General features: G+C 45.1%; 1 protein-coding gene across 2 annotated transcripts in view; it reads left to right on the top strand.

Moving 5' to 3' along the window:
• Nucleotides 1-681: 681 nt before the first annotated feature.
• The window catches only part of LOC141051100 (oocyte zinc finger protein XlCOF8.4-like), a 45,141-nt gene continuing 24,543 nt past the window's right edge, over nt 682-21,279 (top strand). Inside the window, exons 1-5 of one of the 2 annotated variants that reach the window (XM_073547979.1) lie at nt 682-768; nt 11,698-11,845; nt 11,975-12,154; nt 12,230-12,353; nt 16,695-16,814. In XM_073547979.1, the coding sequence (XP_073404080.1) occupies nt 11,768-11,845; nt 11,975-12,154; nt 12,230-12,353; nt 16,695-16,814 (502 nt within the window). In that variant the 5' untranslated portion in view covers nt 682-768; nt 11,698-11,767. Of the gene's footprint in view, nt 858-11,697; nt 11,846-11,974; nt 12,155-12,229; nt 12,354-16,694; nt 16,815-21,279 lie in introns of both variants that reach the window. The other variant, XM_073547978.1, reaches the window with a different exon arrangement.

Consider the following 21,279-nt stretch of genomic DNA (forward strand, 5'->3'; position numbering starts at 1 on the left):
CGTACACCTCGTACACACGCGGCTCCGCTCCGTACACCTCGTACACACGCGGCTCCGCTCCGTACACCTCGTACACATGCAGCTCCGCTCCGTACACCTCGTACACATGCAGCTCCGCTCCGTACACCTCGTACACACGCGGCTCCGCTCCGTACACCTCGTACACATGCAGCTCCGCTCCGTACACCTCGTACACATGCAGCTCCGCTCCGTACACCTCGTACACATGCAGCTCCGCTCCTTACACCTCGCACACACACGGCTCCGCTCCGTACACCTCGTACACAAGCGGCTCCTCTCCGTACACGTCGTACACACGCGGCTCCGCTCCGTACACCTTGTACACACTCGGCTCCGCTCCGTACACCTCGTACACACGCGGCTCCTCTCCGTACACGTCGTACACACGCGGCTCCGCTCCGTACACCTCGTACACACGCGGCTCCTCTCCGTACTCCTCGTACACACACGGCTCTGCTCCGTACACCTCGTACACACACGGCTCTGCTCCGTACACCTCGTACACACACGGCTCTGCCCCGTACACCTCGTACACACGCGGCTCTGCTACATCCACCCTGTAAACCCCTCCTGACCCCACACAGAAACTTCCCCTCATCCAGCACCATGACAACCAGCACAGCAGAGTCCTGCATACACTGAGGCCCCTGATCATGTGACCTCTGACTCCTCCCCTCCTGTGACCTCATCCCAGGTCCTGTGCGCACAGAGCAGCCATATATGTGGAGTGCGGCTCTGCAGGTGGAGGTAGGTGCTGGAGATTCCCCATTACTGGGCTCTGCCATGTGTATATAGATATCTTCCAACTTTAAAAGATGAGAGAGGGACAGATTGTGGTGAGTGTAGGAACAGGAAACAGTTGGGGACAGATTATTATTATTATTATTATTTATAGTGCCATTATTCCATTGTGCTTTACATGTGAGGAGGGGTGTACATAATAAAAACGAGTACAGTAATCTTAACCCCTTAACGAATGCCTTTTAACGTCGGTCATTAAGGGCATAGGTCCCAACCCTCCCGATTCCCGCGGGACAGTCCCGATTTCGGGGCCGTATCCCGCCGTCCCAGCCGGGAAGCTATCCCGCAATCGCGGTGGCCGGTGTATGCCCGCAAAATACAGCACTGTGCTCAGTGGCGTAGCGTGGGGGGGGCGGTCCGCCCCAGGCGGCACGTGTGTGGGGGCGGCGCGGCAGCATGACAATTCCTCAGCTGCTTTTAGGACAGGCCCCAGCAGCCGTGTTGTTAAGGTAACACTATATGACTACATTACCCGTCATGCCTCGGGCGCGCGTTCCTGGTATGACCCCGTTGCAGCGCTGTAGATTGGCAGTCACATGACCGTGGGATCTGCCGAGGCTCCGGCTGTCACATGCCCAAACAGCGAGCGGAGCGGCCGCACAGCACGGAGCATGTGGCCAACAGGGTGTCGTGGTCCGGCCGGGAGCAGCTGGAGCGGGGAGAGCACGCCGCTGCTGAACGGAGCCGGCAACCAGCAGGTGAGGGTGGGAGGTGGGATACTGGGAATTGGGGGGGCTGTGCAGACAGGTGGCCACGGTGAGGCTGTGCAGGGGAGGACATGGGGGGGGGGTTCTGTAGGGAGAGGACATGGGGGGCTCTGTAGGGAGAGGTCATGGGGGGGCTCTGTAGGGAGAGGTCATGGGGGGGCTCTGTAGGGAGGGGACATGGGGGGGCTGTGCAGAGGAGGACATGGGGGGCTGTGTATGGGAGAACATGGGGGCTCTGTAGGAGGGACATGGGGGCTGTGCAGGGGGGGTACATGGGGGGGCTCTGTGGGGAGAGGACATGGGGGGCATTGTAGGGGAGGACATGGGGGGGGCTGTGCAGAGGAGGACATGGGGGGGCTCTGTAGGGGGAGGGCATGGGGGGCTGTGCAGGGGAGGACATGGGGGCTGTGTATGGGAGAACATGGGGGCTCCGTAGGAGGGACATGGAGGGGCTATGCAGGGGGGGTACATGGGGAGGCTGTGTAGGGGAGGACATGGGGGGCTGTGCAAGGGAGGACATGAGTGCTCTGTAGGGGGTGTACTGTGGGTCTGTGCCGGTGGAGGACACGTGGGTCTCCTTACACTGTTTTATGGTGCGGCTCTCGGCAGGGCAGTGGTGGCGGTTCAGTAGGGTCATTAAGCTAATATATAGAGAGAGAGAGAGAGAACTGCAAGAAGGTGAAAGTTTAGAAATAATAACAACAGAGTTAGTAGCAGACTAAAAATTAGATCTTTGAGTGTAGTGTGGGCTCTTCGGATGCTTCCGGATTATCAACGACCAAAGGCGCGGCAAATTTTTCGACCGCCCCGGGCGCCACAAACAGTTGCTACGCCACTGACTGTGCTCTGCGCCGCACATCACGTTCCACCGGAAGTGACGTGCTGTAAGCTGACCGCTGGAAATGACTGCTGACCTAATTTCCGGCGGTCAGCTTATAGCATGTCACCTCAGGAGGAGGTAATAGTTCGGGACTCCGCAGGAGGACAGAGAATCGGCGGCGGGGCATCAGGGCTCCATACAGCGCTCCATTTTTTTTCTGTTTATTGTTTATGAAACAGTGTGATCAGCAGTGCTAAATGGGTGCGGTTGGGGCGTGGATATGGGCGTGGCTACTAAAATGGGTGTGGCCTAAAATTTGCCACGCCGCAGCCTTTGTCCCTCTTTGCCTTCTTCAAAAGTTGGGAGGTATGACTAAGGGTACTTAAACCACAGCGCCGATAATTAATGGCGCTGTGAAAAAAGCGCCCCCCCCACAGTTGGATTTTCTCCGGGGACTCGGCTGCCAGGGGTAGCCAAGACTCCAGAGAGCATGATTTGGGTCAGTATTTACCGACCCCGGGGTTGTGATCGCCGTTATTAACCCTATAACAGCGATCGCAAAAAAAAAACCAACACGCGATTCTACATTTAATTTCTCTCCCCTCTGATGTGATCGCACATCAGAGGGGAGAAAAATAGGGTCCCCAGGTCCTCCGATGCCCCCCACGGTACCTTATGTACTGACTCAGCGTTCCCCCGCTCTCCTGGCCCCCCCTCCTTCCTCTGGCAGAAAGAAAATGATGGGTGCAGTGCACCCGTCAAGATCTTCCTGCGTGCACCCGGCAACCAGTGAGAATTTTCTCATTGGCTGCTGGGTTGTGATTACTGTGATAGACCCTATCACAGTGATCAAAAACCCCAATATTAGTAAATATGGCAGCACTTGGGCTGTGCTTTATCTCTTCTCTCCTTGTAGTTGTTCTGGGAGAGAAGAGACGGAGACTACAGCTGAAGTGCTGCCTTGTCAGTGAACAAAAATCATAATTTCTGCATCTGCAAGCATCCTAAAAATCAAATTACCCACCCCCTTTCTCCATAATCCCCGCATCCCCATCCCAATTGTCAGGGGATTATGAAAAAAATAAATATTTTTTTAATTTTTTTTAAATAAATTTTTTGCGGTAAGGGTTACACATATTAGGGTTAGAAGGAAAAAAAAATACTAGTGTTAGATTAGGGATAGTATTTCATTAGGCAGGGAAATAAAATGGCCCACAGAACTTTCAGCGCGGAGCAAGCGTACAACCTGCTTTGCTCCGGCAACCTCAGTAGCAAAATAGAATCTGCCTCTGAAGCTGAGCAGCTTTCAGACCGTGACGACGACTCTTCCTCCAGATCCCTCAGCCCGATGGTAGGGGAGTCTGTTGTCACTGCTGAAGCTTCAGAGGCAGGACCAAGTACCACAGTCCCCCCATTGCTGTGGTATAATAACACCTCATTTTCCCCTCAAATTCCCCCTTTTTCTGCTGTCCCTGGAATAAGAGTAGATGTCGCCAATTTTACCCCCATTGATTTTTTCAAAATTTTCATTAGCCCCGAAGTCCTAGAATTAATTGCCCACCAAACAAACCTTTATGGCCGGCAATACATTTCCCAAAAACCCACTTCCTTTCATTCCCGTTCCTGGATTCCCACAAATGTCCCCGAAATAAAAAAAAATGTATGCTTTACCCTGAATATTGGTTTAGTAAAAAAAAACCACACTCCGCTCTTACTGGGCATCAAAAGCTGTCCACAGCACCCCTGTATTTGCAGCCATCATGTCCCGAGTCCATTACAAAGCCCTGATGAGATTCCTCCACTTCAGTGACAATTCCCAAGCCCTCCCGAGAACTGACCCCAACTATGATCGGCTAAATAAATTGAGACCCCTAATTTCCCTCCTACAAAATTAATTTCCGAATTCCTATACCCCAGAGAAAAATGTGGCAGTCGACGAGTCCTTGATGAGCAAGTCCTTGATGAGCTACAATGGCTGTCTCTCATTCCACCAATTTATCCCCTCCAAGTGTGCCAAATACGGAATCAAATTATACAAAACTTGTGAGAGCTCATGAGGGTACACTTCCACCTTTCTAATTTATTAAGGTAGGGACCTCCAAATATACCCCCCAAACTGCCCCCAGACAATTGGCATCCCAGGCAAAATTGTGCGGGAGCTAATGATGCCCTTTCTAAATCAAGGGTACCATGTGTATATGGACAACTATTACACAAGCGTCCCCCTATATAAATCCCTCCACGCTGTAAATACAGGGCCCTGTTGGATGGTCAGGAAAAACAGAGTGGGGTTTCCATCACAGTTGGTGTCCAGACGTTTGGCGAAGGGGGCGTCATTCTTACTCGCAAGTGACCAACTACTTGCAGTGAAGTGGAATGACAGGAAGGACGTCTACATGCTAACCTCATTGCATGTGGACACCACTGTGACAGTCAGAGAGAGGGGTGCCACCAGGGACAAGAAAAACATGGTCTGCGTCACAGACTATAATAAATTTATGGGTGGCGTTGACTTATCAGACCAGGTTCTGCAACCATACCTCATCAAGCAGAAACCAGGGCCTGGTTCAAAAAGGTGTCAATCTACCTTATTCAAACTGCCACATACAAGAGATTTATTCTGTATAAAATATCCCAAGGACCCCTTAAATTCCTACAGTCTCAGGAAAAAATTGAGGGCCTCATGTTTGAGTCAATGTCACCAGGGGAAGCCTTCAAGTTTGAGGATTCCTGGAGGCTTTGTCATGATCTGCTGTGTTTGTGTGATCAGGTAGTTCAGAGGTTAATCTGGACAGCCTCACTCTGAGACTCTGGGAGGCTATTTATAGCCTCATTGTGGGCTCACTCCTTGTCGCTTATACTCAGACCCTTGGCCGAGTGTGTGACCCTGGTGTGCTTTGTGACTGTGATACTTTGTGCTTGCTTGGTTTTGATCCGGTTCTGTCCCTGTTATGAGTTCTGCCTGTTTCTTTTGTACTGCTCTGATATTCCCGTGAATGACTCTTTTGCTTTGGACCTGACTATTCTCCGACTGCCCCCTTGTACTGCGTTGCTATCTCTGTGCATGATTCATTGCTTACGTTTTGACTATTCTCTGCTTGTCCCCCTGGTACCGCGCCGCCCTCTCTGTGAATGACCCTCCGTTTGTCTGATCTGAGTTTCCCTAGCCTTTACTCCAGGATTCCTGTTATAGAACTCTATTGCCATCTCCAGCAGCAGGACGCTAAGCCACGCCCCCTGTGGTCACATGATCGTAGGTCCTGGTGCTGCTAAACTACTTTCAGTGTCACAGGTCCTGGTGCCAGAATTTTCCCTGCAGTATCGGACCCCGGGTCCCCCCCGTAGTCTGGGTGAGTTATCCTGTTCAGCCGCAGCAGTCCGACGGCGCTGACAGGATCCTGATAGGCTTGCAGAGCGCCATTTTCCTCACCCTGTCCCTGTCACTCCCACCCAAAGATATCCTCAAAAACGATGCCGGGTTTGCAGGAAGCATGGCAGAAGCAGTGATTCCCGGTACTATTGCCCCACATGCCCATCCCAACCAGGCCTTTGTATCTCCCTCTGCTTTGAGACCTACCACACCACCTACAATTATTAGGGTTTTTTTTTATATAATTCTTATTTTCTGCTTAGTGGCCCCAGTATAGTAATTTGGAACAAGTAATAGAGAATATTTTCATTAGTAGATCCCATTTTACCCCATTGCACAATTAATTCCAACACTTGATCAATCCCATACCAAACTACTATTCCAACAAATTCTCATCCACGTCTGTATACTCCAGAGTGTGGACCCCACAAATGTTCTTGAAAAGTCAGGTCATCTGAAAATTAATTCTAGGACTTGATTACTGACAAACATTTTTGACCATTTATCTAACTGACTGTTTTTACGACTGTCTTGCTACACAAAACTTCGTCTTCCATTTATATTACTTTAATTTATGTTGGTGATCCGGGCATGATCATTTTATTGGAGGATTTCTAAAAATGAGGACGTTCCATACTTATACACTATGGGTTTTACTGTATGGTTCTTGTCGAACCTCTGGTGCCAGACAATACTTTACAGATTCTGTAGGGGATTGGCTGTTTTGTGCATATAGCAGTTCTGACCTTGGCGGGTGGGAGCTTGCTATGGTGCACCACCTTTATTGGCACATTCGTCTCTCATTAAGGGATTGATGGAGCTAAAAGGACGTTGTACGACCGGTCTCTGAAAGTCTCTGTCATTCTAGCCCTGCTGGTGTTCTTTCATCATTAGACTCAGCTTTGCCAAATAGTTGGCTGCATTTTCCTCCACATTTTGCCCTTCATTCCAGTACAGTTTATTCTTCCTGCTACAATATATGCAAATGCAGGACAAATGTTTTGTTAGCAAAACCAAATTTTATAATCCGCCAATGTATTTTTAGGAGCATGCCTCCCTCTGTGAGTAATAATTCCTGAAAGGATTTTCAAATAAAGCCAAATTTGTCACATTGTGCCCTTCCTGTCTGAGCATTGCAGTTTGTCCAAACAGAACTTTTTGACTACTTATGGGATATCGCCACGCTCACAAGAAAATGGGTAACAAATTGTGATGTCCACTTTTTGGTGTAATCTCTGACAAAAGTGAGAAATTCAGGTCTAAACCAAGATTTTTGTGGAAAAATTCTTTGAATATGACGACCTAATGTTATCAAATTCTGTGTCGCACCTGTGGGTTTAAATTGCTCAATATACCCCTGGATAAAATCTTTGAGGGGTGTAGTTTCCAATATGGGGTCAGTTTTGGGGGGTTTCTGCTGTTTAGGCACATGTCCAAACCTTACATGGCATCCGGTCTCACAATTTTGAGATTAAAAGTCAAACGGTGCTCCTTCCCTTCCAAGCTCTACCATGCACCTAAACAGTGGTTTACCCCCACATATGGGGTATCAGCATACTCAGAACAAATTGCACAACAACTTTTGGGGTCCAATTCCTCTTGCTGCCCTTAGTAAAATAAAAAAATGGGGGCAAAAAGATCATTTTTGAGAAAAAAATATGATTTTTTTATTTTTATGGCTCTACTTTATAAACTTCTGTGAAGCACTTGGGGGTTCAAAGTGCTCACCACACATCTAGATAAGTTCCTTAGGGGTCTACTTTCCAAAATGGTGTCACTTGGGGGGGGGTTTCCACTGTTTAGGCACATCAGGGGCTCTCCAAACGCAACATGGCGTCTGATCTCAATTCCAGCCAATTCTGCATTGAAAAAGTCAAACGGTGCTCCTTCCCTTGCGAGCTCTGCCGTGCGCCCAAACAGTGGTTTACCCCCACATATGGGATATCGGCGTATTCAGGAGAAATTGCACAACACATTTTGTTGTTTATTTTCTGTTTTAACACTTGTGAAAATTAAAAAAATTGGTTCTGAAGTAATTTTTTTGCAAAAAAAAGTTAAATGTTAATTTTTTCCTTCCACATTGCTTTAGTTCCTGTGAAGCACATAAAGGGTTAATAAACTTCTTGAATGTGGTTTTGAGCACCTTGAGGGGTCCAGTTTTTAGAATGGTGTCACTTTTGGGTATTTTCTGTCATGTACACCCCTCAAAGTGACTTTAAATATGATGTGGTACCTAAAAAAAAATGGTTTTGTAAATTTTGTTGTAAAAATGAGAAATTGATGGTCAACTTTTAACCCTTATAACTTCCTAACAAAAAAATTTTGTTTCCAAAATTGTGCTGATGTAAAGTAGACATGTGGGAAATGTCATTTATTAAGTAATTTGTGTGACATATCTCTCTGATTTAAGGACAAACAAATTTAAAATTTGAAAATTGCAAAATTTTCCATTTTTTTCATAAATAAACGCAAGTCATATCGAAGAATTTTTACCACTGTCATGAGGTACAATATGTCACGAAAAAACATTTTCAAAATCAGCGGGATCCTTTAATGTGTTCCAGAGATATAGCCTCATAAAGTGACAGTGGTCAGAATTGTAAAAATTGGCCCGGTCATTTAAGGGAATCTGTCACCTCATTTTGGTGCAGTATTTAAATGACTTGGGTCCGATCCGATGGGCGGTGTTTCCGGTCCTTTCCCTTTAAGCTACAAATTGGCTCAGTCACTAAGGGGTTAAACAATACAGGTCATGACTGATGCAGGAGAAGAGAGGATTCTGCCCGTGAGGGCTCACAATCTACATGGGATAGGAGATACACACCAGCTGAGTCTGGCCGTCCCCACTGACTATAATGAGCTCCATTCTTTTTCTGATGGTATGTTCTCACAGTCAGTAAACGCTGCGGATTGGACGCTCCGAACAACCGCAGTGCCAAACCCACAGCAGCCAAATGTTACAGCATAGTGGATGGGATTTCACAAAATCCCATGTCCACTATACGTTCAGAGACGTCTCCGGCTTCACTGTGTAGACGGACATGCGTCCGCATATTTCCACATCGCAGCATGTCTTTTTATGTTTGGGAGATGCGCTGTCTCCGCAGCGTCACTTACCCATAGGATTGAATTAGATGCGATAAAACCGCATTATCTTTCTAGTCACATGCTTATTAAGTGAGGGAACACAGCTTACTACGCCTGTGTACTAATTTAAATAAAGGTGTACTTTGTGCCACAGCCGGAAGTTCGCGTTCACTGCAATTCTCGCGATGAGCTCAGCTGACCATAATGCCACCATTCAGCCAAAGGCATCCAGATGTAGCTGAGCTGGACTCGTCGTGGGACAGTATGTATATCTTCTCGGCGGACAGGTATGGTATATTGTTGCTTTTTAATTTTATTTCTCTTACAGGTGATTGAGGGCTTCGGCGGAATTAGGCGATGCAGTAAATATGGTTTATTGAGATTATTAAAGGAGTCTGTCACTATTTCAATTAAATGACTTTATTCTGGCTGTGTCTTTATTTACCATGTAACTATAGGATTAGTAAGGAAATGTATCATATAGATGCCTCTCCATTACTAAGCCGTGGGCTTGATGTCACCACACAATACAAAAGTGACATCAACCCCACAAATATGAACCCCACTTGCCATCACTACAGGGCAAATGGGAAGAGCCGGGTAAAGTGCCATAATTGGTGCATCTTTGGATTTGTCAATTGTGGAGTTGCTGCGGGCTTCTATTTTAAGGCTGGTGAGGGCCAAAATCCATGGGCCTCGCCAGCCTGAGAATAACAGGCTGAAGCTGCCTGCTTTTTCCTTGGCAGGTTAACAAAAATAGGGAGATCCCACGCTATTTTTTTTCGAGGGGATGCCACTATTTTTGCTAACCATCCAAGGTAAGCAGACTGCTGCGGCCTGGTATTATCAGGCTGGTAAGGTTCATGGATATTGGATCCTTACCAGCCTGAAATACCAGTCCCAGTAGTCTGCTTTACTCTGGCTTGTTAACAAATATAGGGCGATCCCACATCAGTTTTTTTTATTATTATTTATTAAAAATGAGGGGACCTCTCTGTGCTGTCCTCCACTTCCTGTGTCGTGTACTTCCAGCTGTGTCACAAGATTCACCATTATTTAAAGGGAACCTGTCCCCTGTTTTGGCCGCTATAAGATGCGGTCACTGCCTTTCAGGGCTTATCTACAGCATTCTATAATGCAGTAGATAAGCCCCCGGTCCAACCTGCAAGATAAGAAAAATAAGTTTTATTATACTCACCCGGGGAGGGGGGGGGGGCGGTCCGGTCCGATAGGTGCCTCAGGTCCAGGTCCGACACCTCCCATCTTCTTGCGATGCCGCCCTCCTTCTTGCTTCCTTGGTACTGGCATCGCACTTCTGCGCAGGCGTACTTCTCTGCCCTGTTGAGAGCAGAGCAAAGCACTGCAGTGCGCAGGCGTTGGGAAAGGTCCGAGAGGCCCAGCGCCTGCGGACTGCAGGAATGTGCTCTGCCCTCAACTGGGCAGAGAAGTACGCCTGTGCAGTTGCGCGATGCCAGGGAACGATGAAGCAAGCAGGAGGGCGGCATCGCAAGAAGATGGGAGGCTCCGGACCTGCGACACCCATCAGACTGCCGCCCCGGGTGAGTATAATACAACTTATTTTTCTTGTCTTCCAGGTCGGACTGGGGGCTTATCTACAGCATTATAGAATGCTGTAGATAAGCCCTGAAAGGCAGCAGCCGCATCTTATAGCGGCCAAAACAGGTGACAGGTGCACTTTAAATGAGTACACATGCGTAGTAAGCTGCGATCCCGCACTTAATACGCATGTGACTAGGAAGATAATGCGGTTTTAATGCATCTAATGAAAGTGTATGGTTAATTTACGTAACAACATTACATAACATTACGTAACATAATGCTACATAAATTGACATGCTGCGGTCTGGAAAGACACTCCGCATGTCCATCTCTATGGATGAGCCGCATTGGTGCACACATCATAGTGGGCATGGGATGTCTTGAAATCCCATCCACTATGCTGTAACATCTGACCGCTGCGGGTTTGATGCTGCGGATGTACACAGCATCCAATCCACAGCATTTACTGACTGTGGGAACATACCCCAATATATCTGCAAACAGGAAATCACTTTTTTTTTCCTTCCCAGAAGCCAACTTTCGATTACTTTATTTCAGGCGACACAAAAAATGCATGCAATGAAAAAACGCATGCGGAAAAAATGCATGTAAAAACTGCATCAAAACCGCAGGTGACCTGCCAGTGACCTCAAATGCAGATTTCACTTGCGTCAAATACTGAGCCATTCCCGATCATGTGCACATACCTTGATAAGTCCACACTCATGCCTTCTCCTCAGTGTTCCTCTCTGCCTTCTGTCCGTCTTTTCCTCTCTGACCACAGTCCATCTCCTCAGCGTTGTTCTCTACCCTTAGACCTTCTCCTCAGTGTTCCTCTGTGATCTCAGGCCATCTCAGCGTTCCTCTGTGACCTCAGGCCTTCTCCTCAGCATTCCTCTCTCTGACCTCATGCCATCTCTCAGTGTTCTTCTCTACCCTTAGGCCATCTCCTCAGTGTTCTAAACTGCCCTTAGGCCATCTCCTCACTGCTTCGTTTCATCACACAGGAAATTGGAAAAAAAATAGAATGGCAGGGAGTTTTTAATAAAGGTATATTGGAAAGTAGCTTAGATTACGGCACTAAATAGATGAGGATTTAGAACGAAATTTAGTTTGACTTCAGTCCACCCCTTTAGCTTTAATGATGTGCTCTGTTGGACATAATTTTCAGAAATATCTGTCTTTTTCAGGTAGGAACTGCCTTCCTGTTCTAATTCATGAGAAAAGAAACCTCTACGTGATATATCTCCTCACTTGTTCCCCTTATTATCTCTAGTAACTTTGTTATTACATGGGATCTTTATGATGTTCATCATCTTCTTCCCATTCAGGTCCCTATAATATTGGATCCTTTCGGTGAAGATCTTCTATAAGAGAATTTTCCTGATTGACCCATCAAGGATGGATAGTGGCAAGAAAGAGATGGCAAAGAGGCTGTTACACCTCACCCTAGAGATCATCTTACAGCTTACTGGAGAGGTGAGAGATTCTGATGACGTCACATTACATCATTCTTATCTATGAGAATAACAGATGGACAGAACTGGAGAGGTGAGGACTCTGGAAATGTCTGTAGTGAGATTTATTAATGTGTCTCTCCATAACCAGGAATACACAGTAGTGAAGAAGACCTCTAGTGAGCGCTGTCAGGACCCAGTGTCTGAGGGATGGGGAAGACCCCTGAACCCAGTCACGTGGCCTCCACCTCACACCCTCATACATGAGGACATCAATGACCAGAAGATCCTAGAACTCGCCTACAAGATGATTGAGCTGCTGACTGGAGAGGTGACACTGATGGGACATTATACAGTAATGCTATGAAGGAATTGGGGGATATGACGGTATTATTGTATTTGTCAGGTTCCTATAAGGTCTCAGGATATCGCCGTCTATTTCTCCATGGAGGAGTGGGAGTATTTGGAAGGACACAAAGATCTGTACAAGGACGTCATGATGGAGGTTCCCCAGCGCCTCACATCACCAGGTAATTGAAATGAATAAATTCACTTCTTTAATAATAATTGCTGATGTAAAGCTAGTTTTACAGAATTTTCAAACACCCAGGTTCTCTAAACCTATATAGAGAGTCTATAAATATGTTTACATCATTTTGTGATGCCTATAATAATTGTATTTTTTTATTTCTATTACGCCAACATATTCCACAGTATTTTAAAATTCATAGGGGACTTGTACAGACAATAAAAATATTACAGAGTAACACATAATTCTACACATACCAAGAGAAGTGATGGCCATAGTCACAATCTTACAATCTATGAGGAAATAGATGAAACCACAAAAGGTGAATGGTAAAACGTTTCTATGATTCTAAGTTTGGTTAAGCCATCAATTTAACAAATAGGGTATTCAAATAACGCTGCATGAACTGGTCACCAGAACAGAGTGCTCCTATGTGTATGTAAGGTGTATAAACAGATGATAAGAGCAGATTCTGAGGAAAATTTAATAAGGACAAAGTGGAAATGTTTACATAGTTTGATACTGGTAACACTGCACAACAAATTTCAGAGAAGTTCTTGTCCCCTGAGAAAATTTTATTGTATCTTATAGACTTTTTTGGGGTTTTTTGCTAGGTTCACTAAATGCTAAAGCTGACCTGCCATTATGATTCTCCAGGTCATTGCGAGTTCATAGACGCCAAACATGTCTAGGTTCTCTTTTATCTAAGTGGTGAAAAAAAATTCCAAAGTTTGCTAAAAAAAAAAATTGCGCAATTTTCCGGTACCCATGGCGTCTCCATTATTTGTGATCTTTTTTGCATGCCGAGCTGACGTTTTTAATGATTCCATTTTTATGCAGATAAGTTCTTTTGATTGCCGGTTATTGCATTTTAATGCAATGTCGCGGCGACCAGAAAAAGTAATTCTGGCGTTTTGACTTTTTTTTATCATGCACCATTTAGCGATCAGGTTAATTCTTTTTTTTTTATTGATAGATCCGGCGATTCTGAATGCGGCGATACAAAATATGTGTAGATTTGATTTTTTTTTTTTTTGTTTTATTTTGATCAGGACGAAAGGGGGGTGATTTGAACTTTTATGTTTTTTTATTTTTTTATATTTTTTAAACACTTTTTTTTACTTGTGGCATGCTTCAATAGAAGCTGCCATAGCATGATCGCCTCTGCTACATAGAGGTGATGCTCAGATCACCTCTATGCAGCAGAATTACAGGCTTGCTAAGAGCGCCGTCCACAGGGTGGCGCTCATAGCAATCTGCCATCATCAACCATAGAGGTCTCGAGGAGATCTCTGGTTGTGATGGCAACGCAGCGATGACCACTGATCACGTAACAGGGGTCGTCGCTGCGCGTATTTCTGGACCGGTGTCCGGAAGTGCATTTAAATGCCCGCTGTCAGAGGGCATTTAACTACTTAATAGGTGCGGGCAGATCGCGATTTCACTTGCGCCTATTGCGGGCACATGTCAGCTGTTAGAAACAGCTGACATGTCGCGGCTTTGAGGTGGGTTCACCGCCGGAGCCCACTTCAAAGCGGGGGATGCTGCCAGCTGACGTTCTATTCCGTCAGCTGGCAGTAAGGGGTTAAGAAACAACAGTTTATAGTCTACATTATGACGTCTGAGACACTACATACATGTGCATCAATGTTAGTAGCAAAAGCAATTGTTCAAAAGTGTTTTGCAGAAGACTTTCGTTTATAATCCGTGTCAGATGCTTCTCAAATAAGATTCCAGAAATAGTCAGCCAGCATTGACGTACTCCACTTTCTCTGTTACCATTTATCCATCAGCGCAATGTCTTGGTGAAATCTTTCACCATGTTCGTCGCTAACGGCACCAAGATTGGCTGGAAAAAAGTCCAAGTGAGAATGTAGAAAATTTATTTTTAGTGACATATTGCATTTCATCAAATGATATGCTGTGAGCATGTTGTCCAGGAGATGTTCAAAGCTCGGTGCCTGCTGTTGCCAAGGAAGTTGAAGGTCACATCTTTAAAGGCTCTCCATGTCGCTTGTTCAGCACCTTGCAAAAGACAACCAAAGCTACTGTCATTCATTTTATCTCTGATCTGTGGGCCAATAAAAATACCTTCTTTAATCTTTTCATCACTTATTCTTGGAAATTTCTGTCGCAAGTAAGAAAAGGCTTCCGATTCTTTGTTCATTGCTTTGCCAAAATTCCTCATAAGCCCAAGTTTAATATGCAAAGGATGGAGAAATATCTTTACTGGGTCAACGAGAGGATTATATTTATCATTCTTCTGTCCAGCAACCAGGTTTTCGCAGAGTGGCCAGTCCTTTCTGAAATAGTGCATTTCCCGTGCACAACTGTCCCACTCACAAATAAAACAACAATACCTGGTATATCTAAGCTGCAGGTCAAGAAGAAGTGCAACAACTTTTAGATCACCATATATGTTCCAGTTATAATTTCTATAATTAATGTGGGTCAACAGTAACTCCATATTCTCATACGTTTCTTTCATGTGTACGGCATGTCCTATAGGTATAGAAGGATAGATATTTCCGTTGTGTAGTAAAAAAGCCTTCAGACTTAAAACAGACGAGTCAATGAACAGTTGCCATTCCTTCAGGCCATGTTCGCATCCAAGAGCACCAAACAACCCCAAGATATCGTTGCTAAAGGTTAAACTGTCGACATGGTTGAAAAATTGATTAAGGTCTTCTTGACGACTGCAAAAAACAGAATTTCTTGCTCCTGGTAATAAGAGATTCCGTTCTTGTAGCCTTGATCCCAATAATTCTGCCTGCCTCTTTGACAATTTCAAATCTCTGACCAAGTCACTCAGATCAGCTTGACTGAACAGATGCAGATTAGATGTAGAAGGCTCAAAGTCTGGGTCTGCCGCAGTTTCATTTTCCACTGACATTGTTAGTTCATCTTCGTCGTCCTCCATTGTCCATAGTTTGGGCGGCTTTGGAACACGAAGACTTTCTTCGTGTGACACTGGTCTTATGGCTGAAGGAAGATTAGGATATTCTATTGGTTTCTTGTTCTTTGCTCAATATCCTGTTACATTTGTAAGGCAGAAGTAGCAATCTGTTACATGATCTCTCTGCTCTCTCCATATCATTGGGACAGCGAATGGCATTGAAGGTCGTGATCCCTTCAGTCATGCTCTAAGTATGTCAGTATTGTCTTTTGATTCCTCCCCTGCCCAGGAGATGTGGTATGCTCCGTACACGGTCAGCCGAATGATTCACTGCGCCTGCGATTTATGTTATTTCAGTGGAAAATTCAGAATATACTGTTTCAGAAAAAGTTCATATGAGTTTTTAGAATTATAACAGATTATAATGTTTCGTATCATGTCTCAAAAACCTTACGTGAGAGTAAAAATCTGAAGTCATTTCTGAAATCGGCTTGAAAAATTCTATCAGGAACACTCAAAATTGTCCTAGGGACAAAACCTTGGAAACACAGTGTAATTAATCAAATTGTCTATAGTAGTTCACTCAAGAACTGGCGCAGCACAGAAGATGTTTTGGAGATGGCAGAAGGAGGTTCAGATTGTTAAGGTTGTTAGTCTTAGGTCATTAGAATCATAGAGTTGGAAGGGATCTCCTAGGCCATCTGGTCCAACCCCCTGCTCAAAGCAGGATTCGCTAAATCATCCCATTAGTGAATAGGAAGCATAGCGAGGGTGGTAGACAGAGATGACGCAGAAGATGTTGGACGGCGCAAAAACTGTGGAGAACTTAACACGTGAGAATAATAAGTTTTATATTGTATTCAATAGCGGATGGTCAACCAGTGTACTCTTCAGATTTTGTGTTATACTATGCCTGGTGAAGAGACTTGAGTCGTCTCAAAACTTGCTATTTGTTACATTTTAATGGCTAACTGAAGAGATGGTATCAACCACTGAGGACTGTCAAATTTTAATATTTTTCAATCTACTGGCTAACACGGTACAAAGATATATTTTTCTTGTATTATGTGCAACAGTAAGAATTTTTGAACAGACAAAGAAAAGGTCGAATTCTAGAGATGTTTTTGAGATACAGGAGACAAGTGAATGATCAGATATAGGTAGAAAAATATTCAGAATTGAGAGTCCTCAGTGGTTCATACCTTTTAATGGCTAACTAAAAAGATGATAACACATTGCAAGCTTTCGAGACTACTCAGGTCTCTTCATCAGGCAATGACTAATACAAAATCTGAAGTCACATATTTATGCACAACACAGCATAGAAAAAATTCAATAGATGAGACAAGTGACGTGAAGCAGAACTATCATTATGGGAGAGGGAAAAACATAAATATTGGACCAGTTCATAGATAAGGAGTCTGGATGTTTTATTGTCCTCAACAGGGCAGAGCAGTGCGCCTGCGCCGGAGCCACTACAGGAAGGGAAGAAGAGGATGGCATTTTATGAAGATGGGAGGCGTCGGACCGGACCGCTACACCCATCAGACCAGACGACCCCCTCCGGTGAGTATAATCTAACGTGTTTTTCTTATCTTTTAGGTTACATCGGGGGCTTATCTACAGCATTACAGAATGCTGTAGATAAGCCCCTGATGTCAATGCCGGCAGCTGATAGTCAAAAAAAAGGGTGACAGATTCCCTTTAAAGTTATAGACGACAGACAATCATTGATATTTTGTAGAAATATCTTGGTGATGTAAAGAGAAGTGTGCAGAAAAGGATTTCCAGTTTGTCAAGGAGCGCTTCTGGCTGATTCATTAATTACTCTGAATATTTAAAGGAATATCCAGTTTATTATTAGACATAAAAACACAACGCGTTTCGGCTATACATACAATTAGCCTTCATCAGGTAAAATCATATATATCTTTAAAAGACACATTTATACAGGGAAAAAAAAAAAAGGTTCCACCCTTCAATCAATTATCATCGATTGAAAACACATGCACACCTCTCCAAACTGTTGGGAGGCTATTTGTAGGTGGAATCTATATTACTTGGAATCTAATTAAAAAAAGAACAACATTTTCTGTGTGCCTTTCTTTTTTTTTTCCCTTTCTCCCTTTCTTCTACAGAGAAGTGTATAATTTGGTATCATCCGCATCAGAGATGGTACTGAAAAGCAAATCTGGTGATGGTTTGTCCAATAAGGTCAGTGAGGTGAGGAGGAGGGGAAGAAAAGCCAGCAATTGATACATCAAAGGAACTGTCAGAGAAGTGTAGGAGAAAAAGCAGGAAAGGAGTATCCTTGAGAGCAATAGCATGAAGCATAGTGAGGAGGAGCTGGTGTCCCACAGTGTAATGATACTACGAATATGCTCACAATCAAAGTACCCTTCTAGAAGGTTCCATAGCTGTGCAAACACAAGCTGTGGGTTTTCGACCCCCCTCCTCCCCCCCCCCCCCCCGTCATGGCTGTGAGCTCTCTCTCCCTAGCTCCCTTCCCTGCATGTAATACTAAACCCCTCCTACACCTCCCTCAGTGTTAGTTAGCAGAGATCAGTTCTTTGTGTAAAAACATTTGCTTGTTTGTTACATGTGGGAGTTATTAAAGATGGAATAACTCGGCCCCATTCAGTGACAGAGATATAAAATTACATATTTAAGGACCTTGGATGTTAAAGCTACACTCCAGCGCCTTTGCCTAAGCTCTGGCACCAGCAGAATCCGCGAAATGGATTTCTCCTGAACCGAGTCGAATAACCACTCCATGTTTACATTTGATAGGAAGCTAATTCCAAAACAAGATGAGTGATGGTTCTGCCGTTACTCTGCTAAGTTTTCCACCAGAGTTATAGAATTAAGAAGGTCTTAGCAAATTTTCAACCCTCTGATAAGAGGAGGGCTTCGATAACTCAACCCCTTCAGTGATGTCACGACCAGGGGGTATAAGTTAGTGTAAGCATTTCCCAGTAGCTTTGGCCCTGGAACCCTGATACAGAAAGGTTCTGTGATGCACTGATATGTATCGCCCATCTCCTGCCCGCATGGTCTGCTGGAAATGACTTAAGCAAGTGTAAGTGCTTTTCTTCTTTAATCCCTGTTATTTTGTAATCGTCTTGTATATATCTTCAATTTTCTCCCTTTGTAATATCTTTTATACCTTTTGTAAACACTGCCTACCTTTTTGGAGTAAAATGTATAAAATTACTAGTTTTGTTTCCCCTTGCTCTATAACGTACCGTTACATCCTCTGAAGTGAATTACTCTACTAATTTGGGTCGGCTCTGGACCCGTTATAACTTAAGAGATCGGAGCTGGTGGCAGCAAAGTGCGTTCTGGGCTTGTTGGGAAAAGATGGCAACGACAGAACAGGTTTTATAAGCGTATTGCCTGGCTGCGGCTGGGAGTAGTTATATTTCCCTCGCTACAGCATGCCTAACAGCAGGACACATCCAAGCGGCCCATCCAATGACTACTTATCCTAGGTGCAGTTCACTGACAGACCTGAGGGTAAGGGGGGCGCCGGAGAGCTGCGAGTTCCAACCCGGAAATGGAAAGCGGGATATACATACAGTCATGGCCAAAAGTTTTGAGAATGACACAAATATTAATTTTTACAAAGTCTACTGCTTCATTTTTTCTAATGGCAATTTGCATATACTCCAGAATGTTATAAAGAGTGATCAGCTTAACAGCAATTACTTGCAAAGTCAATATTTGCCTAGAAAATGAACTTTATCCCCCAAAACACATTTCAACATCATTGCAGCCCTGCCTTAAAAGGACCAGCTAACATCGTTTCAGTGATTGCTCCATTAACACAGGTGTGGGTGTTGATGAGGACAGGGCTGGAGATCAATCTGTCATGATTAAGTAAGAATGACACCACTGGACACTTTAAAAGGAGGCTGGTGCTTGACATAATTGTTTCTCTTCTGTTAACCATGGTTATCTCTAAAGAAACATGTGCAGTCATCATTGCACTGCACAAAAATGGCCTAACAGGGAAGAGTATCGCAGCTAGAAAGATTGCACCTCAGTCAATAATCTATCGCATCATCAAGAACTTCAAGGAGAGAGGTTCCCTTGTTGCCAAAAAGGCTCCAGGGCGCCCAAGAAAGACCAGCAAGCGCCAGGACCGTCTCTTAAAAGTGTTTCAGCTGCGGGTCGGGCTACCAGCAGTGCAGAGCTTGCTCAGGAATGGCAGCAGGCAGGTGTGAGTGCATCTGCACGCGCTGTGAGGCGGAGACTCTTGGAGCAAGGCCTGGTCTGAAGGAGGGCAGCAAAGAAGCCACTTCTCTCCAGGAAAAACATCATGGACAGACTGATATTCTGCAAGAGGTACAGGGAGTGGACTGCTGAGGACTGGGGTAAAGTCATTTTCTCTGATGAATCCCCTTTTCGATTGTTTGGGACATCTGGAAAACGGCTTATTCGGAGAAGACCAGGTGAGCGCTACCACCAGTCTTGTCTCATGCCAATTGTCAAGCATCCTGAAACCATTCATGTGTGGGGTTGCTTCTCAGCCAAGGGAATGGGCTCTCTCTCAGACTTGCCTAAAAACACAGCCATGAATAAAGAATGGTACCAGAATGTCCTCCAAGAGCAACTTCTCTCAACCGTCCAAGAGCAGTTTGGCGATCAACAATGCCTTTTTCAACATGATGGAGCACCTTGCCATAAAGCAAAGGTGATAACTAAATGGCTCAGGGAACAAAACATAGAGATTTTGGGACCATGGCCTGGAAACTCCCCAGGTCTTAATCCCATTGAGAACTAGTGGTCAATCATCAAGAGACGGGTGGACAAACAAAAACCTTCAAATTTAGACAAAATAAAAGCATTGATTTTACAAGAATGGACTGCTATCAGTCAGGATTTGATCCAGAAGTTGATTGAGAGCATGCCAGGGAGAATTGCTGAGGTCCTGAAGAAGAAGGGTCAACACTGCAAATATTGACTTGCTGCATTAACTCATTCTAACTGTCAATATAACCTTTTGCTACTCATAATATGATTGCAATTATATTTATGTATGTGATAAAAACATCTGACAAACACACATAAAAACCAGAGGCCAGCAGATCATGTGAAAATATAATATTTGTGTCATTCTCAAAACTTTTGGCCATGACTGTAAATCCCTGCAGTTGGTGGCAGCGGTGGGATAACTAAAATAAGCCCCCCTGCGATAGATATATAGTGAATATACTGGTTTCCATCACATTTTGATAGCAACTGTGGGATAATAGAGCATTAGTGATCTGGTCTGAGCAATCATTCCTCTCACTAAAAACTTGCACGGTTCTTGTGGGGACCCTGCAGCAAAAGTTTTGGTGAATAGACTCAGTGTTTATTAGTCCTGAGACAATTGTGTGTACTTGTGATTACCCCCTCCCTTCTCTTTGTTTTTCTGTCCTATCTTTTAAGTGGCAGACCAAGGATGCTCTGATCGCCCTGTGCGCGTCAAACCAGATTGACGCCACTGACAAACCAAAGAACAGCTGGTCGTGGCTCTGATGCAATGGGAGGAGAGCCAGGGCCCAGGGGACGCGGAAAGCAGCACCAGTGCCGATGGTGCAGCCGCAGGGGCCCAGCTGGCGCAGGCCGGCCCTACCCGCAGCCAGGGAGTCGTGGACAACTATCTGCAAATGGCCCCACAACGCTGCCCCACAGATGATACAGACAGACGTCTGTAGCTGATCCTGCAAGCTCAAGAGAGAGCAGAGCGCTAAGCCGAGTGAGAGGCTGAAAGAGCCCATGAACTACAGATGGCCCGGCTAGGGGTAGTACCCTCCACAGCACGGAGCAGTGAGCCCAGCAGCGCTCAGAGTCCCAAACCGCGGCCAGAGCATTTTCTCGTGATGGAAAAGGACAGGGACTTGAACACTTTTCTGTGGGCATATGAGAAAGCCTGCATACAGTACCAGCTGCCTGAGAACCAATGGGCCAGGTACTTGACCCCAGGGTTGAGAGGCAAAGCTCTGGAGGCCTCCACTTCTCTCCCTCCAGAACAAGATGAAAA

This window comes from Dendrobates tinctorius, unplaced genomic scaffold (assembly GCF_039654945.1).
Source record: "Dendrobates tinctorius isolate UK_male_01 unplaced genomic scaffold, ASM3965494v1 ptg000155l, whole genome shotgun sequence".
In the NCBI taxonomy this organism is placed as follows: Eukaryota; Metazoa; Chordata; class Amphibia; order Anura; family Dendrobatidae; genus Dendrobates; species Dendrobates tinctorius.